A 7977-nucleotide genomic window follows, 5' to 3' on the forward strand; every position below is an offset into this window, starting at 1 on the left:
ACATTTGCGCAGCATTCCGAATTATAGATTTTTATGAAGACGGAAAAATAAGATGTAAAATAGTGCAATACTGCCGCAATTAACAAGGCGAGGGAAATGGTTTGGCAAGAAATTGCTGACCGGTTAAATGCGTAGGTCATACTAGCCCCAGTTATTGTTATATGTTCATATTTTAATAAATGAATATTTACTACTGTGGTGATATCAGCAGCAGGCTACAAACCGTCATATCGCCACGATGGCCTAGTGGTATCGACCGCTGACATAGGATTTATTCATCATTTTATATCGGTGGTTCAAATCCTTCTTCAGACGCACTTTTTACTGCATTTCGTTGTCTGAATCTAATCTAAAATCTCATCTAAAAAAGTATGTAGGCTATAAAATTATGGTGCAGGCTAATTTACAAGAACTGACACGATTACAATGGTGTTTGAAGCCTTTGCATGAAATCTTCGGTTAAATGTAAAAAAAAATAAAATAATCACTTATTCAAGTCTCGAACACGCAACCTTTGGAACTCTAGCTGGCTGCCTCAACCACTGCGCCAACCGGACCGCTGTGATGATAGCAATGCAAGTTGAAACAATTTCCTTTTAATTTTTTTACACTCTTTTCTTTATTGATCTATCGATCTATCTATCACACTTTCAAAATATCAAGTTATCTATCGATCGATCACACTTTCAAAATATCAAATTATCTATCTATCACACAGTCAAACTATCTAATCTATCTATCTCGTGTGAAGTGGGAACTAATATTTCCTAAAAGACACATGAGGAACTGTCGTTCGGTGTCAGTTTCCGCCTGTGAGCCTTTTTTGACGCACGTATTACTATAGCCAGTGTTTTAGTTATATCGGACTCAGAAGGAGCTCAACCAAGCAGCGAATTATTTGAGCCACATTGATGGAACCAAACGCAAGCTAACATTATCGCCGATTAGAACTTTATCGAGGCTTAGAAGATAATCGACCTTAGTGGAATGGGCCCCTGGACCTTCATCAAACACATTTTCAAGACACCACCACTGTCAATATGCTCCGAAAGGTGTAATGGTTTAATAAATCTGAAATAGTAAGGAAATACAATCATAAACAAGGAAAATCTCCTGAGAGAATGTTTCATCCCAAGAACAAAGACATTTAACATTAAAAACACAAAAACAACAACAACAACAACAAAAAGTCAAGTGCATCATATCAACTTATCAAACTCAACTTATCAACTTATCAACTTAACAACTTATCAACTTATCAAACTCAAGTGCTTCAACTGATAGGAGTTATCACAGAACTGTTCTCCTTCAAATAGTACTGCCGTCCACTCTCTTACTCAAACAGCCCCTCTAGGCAATTGGTGGTGGATCGACGGGTGGATGGCTGAGGAGAAAAAGAGGGAAAGAACATGAAAGGTGAGAGACCACAGGAGTAGATAGTGGGGTGTAGACGTTTTGGGGTCAGAGCACCAAATACGCCCTCTTTCCTTTTTTTGTTTAACTAGTATGAATAGATGTTGTTATTTGTCTTGTTGAAGTCCATGGTTGGATCTGAGTGGGCTGGTGCGTTACCAGTGTGATGGAGGTCTCTCTGTCAGAGTCATCGCTCTCAAAGTAATCGATCTCAGGCTCTTCCTCTACCTCATCCTCATCTTCCTCAATCAGGGACAGCCTGGGAGACATAACATAAGGGTCGTTCAAACCTCAAGCACTTGTACTGTACCAGGAGAAGCCGTGCTCTACTGGCTTCTTTGTCACACACACACACACACACACACACACAACACACACACACACACACACACACACAATGTGTTTGTGTTTCTCTCAACATAGTCTATTACTGTTTTTGTTCTGGCTTCTTTCTTTCTTTCTCTTTCTCTCACACACACAATTTTCTCTCAACAGAGTCTATTAGCACACACACACACACTTACAGTGTAAGATGCGAGTCCAGGTCACTCTCAACGGGGCTGGGTTGGACAGTGGAGGCCTGGCGCCCCCTGCTGAGCTCCATTCTGCCAATGCGCTGCAGTGACCTGGAGAACACACAGCGTCACAACGTCATTGGTCAACCACCCTCTAGCCCCTTTCATCATCTACACCTGGGGAGAGCCCCAGAGCAATGATGGCTTCTTTTTTTTTGTTTTTTTGTTATTTTTTCTGAGTGGGGCAGTCCCACTCATATTTTTCTTTTTAATGACAGATATAGTATAGATTATGACAGGAAGGATGGGTGAGAGAGAGAGAGAAGGGATGACATGCAGGATATGTCCGCGGCTGGAATCGAACCGGGAGCCCTGCGGTACATGGTCAGCGCTTAATCCACTACGCCACCTAAGCGCCCCTACTGATGACTTCTCATAGAGATTTTTACATTTATTATATTATTATAGTCCCACTCATATTTTATTTTATTGGACAGATACAGTGAAGACAGACGGGAAAGTAAGGAGGAGAAGAAGAGAGAGAGGGCATGTCAGCAGGGCATGGGGCCGGATTCAAACCCATGCCGACATGGGGCATTATGTGCGCACTATAGACCATGGAGACCGCTAGACCACTGGATCACCTCAGGCCACTCACAAGGATATTTTTCCCCCCCTGAAGTGTAACACATTTGTCCTCACATGGACTTAAGCAGATAATTGGTGTAAACAGGTGGGCTTTTTAAATCCATGCAGGGTGCTCCAAGCGCACACTTCAGAAATTACCCCTGTGAGAAGTCGTCATCATCATCATCATCATCATCATCATCATCATCATCATCATCATCATCATCAGGCTCGGGCTCGAGGCCGGAGGACAGGCCTGCGGCTTTGCTGGGTGTTCGCGCGACAGGCTTGGGCGCCCTTCTCTCCACGGTGGAGGTCAGGGTGGGGGTCGGCAGGGAGTGGATGCTGCCGCTGTCCTGCCACACCCCTCGTCCGCTTGCACTGGACGCTGCTGAGCCTGGAGAGAGAGAGAGGTCAAAAGGTTAAACCTCCTAAATCCTTAGCAGCCACCTCCCCAGCCTTAATTAATCAGGCCCCTCTCTCATTTAAACAAACCCTGGCCTACACACTTTTCCCAAATAGTATGTACTTCTGTGATATTACGGAGACTGTATATATGTTTATGGAATGTCATTTTCTTTTTTGTCAAGTTTTTGGAACAAACCAAAACATTTAAAAGTGTGTGTGTATGAGTGTAAGTGAGTGTGTGTGTGTGTGTGTGTGTGTGTGTGTGTGTGTGTGAGTGTGAGTGTGAGTACAAGTGAGTGTGTGTGTGTGTGTGTGTGTGTGTGTGTGTGTAAATGTCTGTGTGAGTATGAGTGTGTGTGTGTGTACAAGTACGAGTGAGTGTGTGTGAGTGTGTGTGTGTGTGTGTGTGTGTGTGTGTAAATGTCTGTGTGAGTATGAGTGTGTGTGTGTGTGTGTGTGTGTGTGTGTGTGTTACCCACCCCGGGGTGTGGTCCTCCTGTGCGTGGATGCAGGGGTGCTACGGGGGGACGGTGCTGGGCTCTCCTTTTCCTCCTCTCCTCTGGACTTAGCAGGGCCCAGAGAACGCTGGTACATACTCAGGGACGGCCAGGAGGGGGCAGCAGAGGGAAGCTCAGCTCTCAGGAAACGTGACCTGGAGAGGATAGAGAGAGGGAGGGACGAATGGATGGATGGATGGAGGAAAAAGAGTAAGAACAACCTACAAGTATTTATATATCATATTAATGTCACGTGTACTTACTACATCTTGTGTGAGTTCCGGTGTGGAAGTTATTGCAAGTGAGGGCAAAGGGGGGATGATTGATTGGGTGGTTATTTGAATATTTGTGTGAGTGTCTGTGTGCACAAACACACTATCATATATGTCATATGTCAAGTCATATGTATAGATGCTTGTGTGGATGAAGACGTGTTCATGTTTGCCGGTGTATGTGTGAGTGGTGTGTGTGTTTGTGTGTGTGTGGCGTGTGTGTGTTTGTGTGTGGTGTTTGTGTGTGGGTGTGGGTGTGGGTGTGTGTGTGTATGTGTTAAGACTCACACTTTAATGCGGTCCTGACGGAGGAGTTTGAAGCTGAACTCGCTGAGGATCTCCAGGAAGGGCAGGTTCGGAGGCTCCTCCCCCTTCACCGCGTCGCGCAGCGCAAACCGGATACCGCTCCTGAGAACACATCAACAACCCAAACATGGTTCTACACAGACGTGGCACAAACGGCACCATGTTGCATAGGTTAGAAATAGAGAGAGAGAAAGAGAGAGACAGAGAAAGAGGCAAAGAGAGAGAGAGAGAGGCAGAGAGAAAGAGAGAGAGAGAGAGACAGAGAAAGAGGCAGAGAGAGAAAGATGCAGAGAGAAAGATACAGAGAAAGAGAGAGATAGAAAGACAGACACAGAGAAAGAAAGACAGAGAGAGAGAGACAGAGAAAGAGGCAAAGAGAGAGAGAGAGGCAGAGAGAGAGAGCGAGAGAAAGATGCAGAGAGAGAGAGAGAGAGAAAGAGACAGACAGAGAGAGAGAGACAGAGAGAAAGCGACAGACAGGGACGGAGAGAGAGATAGACACAAAGAGAGAGAGAGAGAGAGGCAGAGAGAAAGAGAGAGAGAGAGACAGAGAAAGAGGCAGAGAGAGAAAGATGCAGAGAGAAAGATACAGAGAAAGAGAGAGATAGAAAGACAGACACAGAGAGAGAAATAGACAGAGAGAGAGAGACAGAGAAAGAGGCAAAGAGAGAGAGAGGCAGAGAGAGAGAGCGAGAGAAAGAGGCAGAGAGAGAAAGATGCAGAGAGAGAGAGAGAGAAAGAGACAGACAGAGAGAGAGAGACAGAGAGAAAGCGACAGACAGGGACAGAGAGAGAGATAGAGACACAAAGAGAGAGAGAGACAGAGACAGATAGAGACAGAGAGAGAGAGAGACGAAGGTGTGAGTGTGTGTGTGTTACTGACATATGCAGGGTAATCAGTGGCTTGCGGGCACGAAGCAGGTCAACGCCGAAGCTCATAGCCAGTCTCTTGGCCAGCTCTCTGATCTCTCCCAACTCCTCACTACCACGCTCCTCTGGAGCCAGCGCAGCAAGCAGCTGAGGAAACACACACACACACACACAGACACACACACACACACACACACACCACACACCACACACCACACACCACACACCACACACACCCTATTAGTAGTCCACCCCTCATCACTTACACACAGTAATACAGAGGTATTGTTTATTTAAACACGCGCGCACACACACGCACACGCGCACACACACACGCGCACACACACGCACACGCACACGCACACACACACACCTGCTGCAGACTCAGACAGACAGTGCTGGCGCTCTCCGTGGGGCAGATGAGCCTGGTTTTGCTCAAGGTTTCCTTGATGATGTCACCGTAGTCTTTGTAGAACTGGAGAGAGACGTGACAGAATGAGTCGTCATCCTCCTCTCATTCTTCTGACCACTGTGTTTAATCAATCCTTTTCTCAACTTTCCATCCGTTTCTCACCCACTCTCTCTCTCTCTCTCTCCTGACTCATTCCGCCCCCTCACTGATACTAAGAACAACTTCTCACCCCTCCTCCACCTTCTCACACACTTCTTCCTTCCAGTGCTACCTTTTTTGGTGATCTCTTCCTCCTCTCTCTCCTCCAGTTCTCCATCTTCCTTCCCTCTAATCATCCTCTCTTCCATCCTCTTACTCTCTTCCCATTTCTCCTTCCTCTCTCCCCTACTTCATCCCCCTCTCTGCCTCCCTCCCATCATCTTCTCTTCTATCGTTCCCTCTGACCCATTTCTCTCTCCCCTCGGGCCTCATCCCCTCCTCCCTCAGGCCCTACCCTCTCCACCCTTCTGCCCTCATCCTCTCCTCCCTCCCTCCCTCCCTCTCTTCTCCACCTTGCTGTAGTATTTGAAAATGTCTGTGGCAGCTTTGAGGTCCAGGACTCCATAGAAGACCAGTTTACAGAAGCCAGACAACTGGTTTCTCCTCCGCTGGAGGCGACATATGTTCAACTCCTGGTTTCTCCTCCGCTGTATGTTCAACTCCTCCACTTCTTCCTCTTCTGAAAAATCTGAGGGAGAGAGGAGCCAAAAGAAGACATTATCCAGAGAGAGAGAGAGAGAGAGAGAGAGAGAGAGGGGGGCGGGCACAAAAAGAGGAATGAGATGTGAGATGTATATATATATATAATGCGCTTTGAGTTGCATCCGTGTACGAAAGGCGCTATATAAATAAAGTTTCACTTCACTTCATGTGGGAATACGGTACATGTGGGAATACGGTACATGTGGGAAAACTAGGGTTAGGGTTAGGTGCTAGGGTTAGGTGCTCGGGTTAGGTGCTTAGGGTTAGACATGCCAGCATGTACCAAGTCGACGTTTTATGCTGCCATGTCCCCGGGAAATGCCGACATAAACCGTATTCCCACATATACCGTAACATATACACCGGTATATCATATATTTTTTACGTTTTTTTTTGTTTTTTTTACGAGTCCCACTCATATTTTTATTTTTACTGCAATAGAGACAGTAGAGATTGACAGGAAGGATGGGTGAGAGAGAGAGAGAGAATGTTGGTAACGTAAGGTAATGTTCCCTACCAAGCAGCTCGTCATCCTCAGGCTCAGTGAAGACATAGTCCAGGAGGAAGGCGGCCATCTCAGAGCGGAGGGAGTCGGAGGGGGGGTAGGCCAGCGTGCGCAGGGCGGGCTGAGACCTCATCGCCCCCACACCCAGCAGCAGCAACAGGTCACACAGCAGCACAAACGCCTGGGGAGATGATAGGAATTTAGAATTTAGCAGACGCTTCTAATCCAAAGCGACTTACAATTACAATTACAGGGACATTCCCCCTGGAGTCACTATGGGCTGAGAATGGTGCCTTACTCAAGAGCCCACTAGTGTTTCAGGCAGGATTTGAACTCACAACCTTCCGATCACCAGTCCAACTCACTATCCACTAGACCACCACTACCCCCGCGCATGCGCACACACAGTCGAGTTCCACACATCATCCCCCCACACACCCACACTGGGTGACGACTGCTACCATACCAGACAGCTCTACCAACTAGTTTGGAGCAGCCTTACAAAAACAGCCCGTCGTTGTCATCCTTGTCAGATTGTTCCCCCCCCCCTGCTCTCACCTGGTCTCTGACCTCATCTGGTCTCTGACCTCACCTGGTCTCTGATCTCACCTGGTCTCTGATCTCAGCCTGGCCCACTGACAGACAGCTCTGACACACCACACAGAACGAGTGGAATTCCTTCTTTAGACGCTTGAGCTCCACCTAGGAGTGTGTGGGTGTGAGGAAGAGAGGGGGAAAGAGAGGGGGGAGAGAGGGAAGAGAGGGGGGAAGAGAGGGGGGAGAGAGTTGGAAGAGAGGGGGGGAGAGAGGGGGAAGAGAGGGGGAAGAGAGGGGGAAGAGAGGGGGAAAGAGAGGGGGAGAGAGGGGGAAGAGAGGGGGAAGAGAGGGGGAAGAGAGGGGGAAGAGAGGGGGGAAGAGAGGGGGGAGAGAGGGGGGGGAGAGAGGGGGGAGAGAGCGACAGAATGAGACACGAGAGTGGCAGGTTTCTGAATGACTAAACATAGTATTAAGGAGGGGGGGGGGATTTGTGTCTGTTTATGTTGGAAAATGCATTTTATCTTTAGGTCTCCCTGGAGTAACTTAGGGCTAAGTGCCTTACTCAAGGGCACACTAGTGGTGGCGGCGGCGGTGTTCCCAGGTGGGGTTTGGACGCATGATCTTCAGATCACCATCAGTCCAACTAGCTATCCACTAAGCCACCGCCACTATAGGTACAGGGTGGCTACATCTGTGTTAATAGGTTAGATGGACAGAGTTTGGTAATACTATAGGTAAATACGGCAGACAGGCAATGCCAGAGTAGTCAGGCACACACAGATATGGACACACGTCACTCACACACACACACACACACACACACACAGATATGGACACACGCTCACACACACACACACACACACACACACAGATA

The 7977-nt window shown here is 47.5% G+C and overlaps 1 protein-coding gene across 1 annotated transcript in view; it reads right to left on the minus strand.

The window, feature by feature from the left end:
* Window positions 1-1333: 1333 nt before the first annotated feature.
* Window positions 1334-7977, minus strand: part of LOC308171108 (cohesin subunit SA-3-like) — a gene marked incomplete at both ends in the record, with an annotated part of 18074 nt that continues 11430 nt past the window's right edge. The window contains 11 exons of the mRNA XM_080545979.1: window positions 1334-1384; window positions 1573-1672; window positions 1938-2039; window positions 2808-2952; window positions 3443-3615; window positions 4021-4140; window positions 4922-5055; window positions 5282-5383; window positions 5872-6038; window positions 6579-6747; window positions 7176-7268. Of these exons, the coding sequence (XP_080402105.1) occupies window positions 1334-1384; window positions 1573-1672; window positions 1938-2039; window positions 2808-2952; window positions 3443-3615; window positions 4021-4140; window positions 4922-5055; window positions 5282-5383; window positions 5872-6038; window positions 6579-6747; window positions 7176-7268 (1356 nt within the window). The remainder of the gene's footprint in view (window positions 1385-1572; window positions 1673-1937; window positions 2040-2807; window positions 2953-3442; window positions 3616-4020; window positions 4141-4921; window positions 5056-5281; window positions 5384-5871; window positions 6039-6578; window positions 6748-7175; window positions 7269-7977) is intronic.

This window comes from Nansenia antarctica (assembly GCF_963989245.1).
Source record: "Nansenia antarctica genome assembly, chromosome: 15".
Classification (NCBI taxonomy): domain Eukaryota; kingdom Metazoa; phylum Chordata; class Actinopteri; order Argentiniformes; family Microstomatidae; genus Nansenia; species Nansenia antarctica.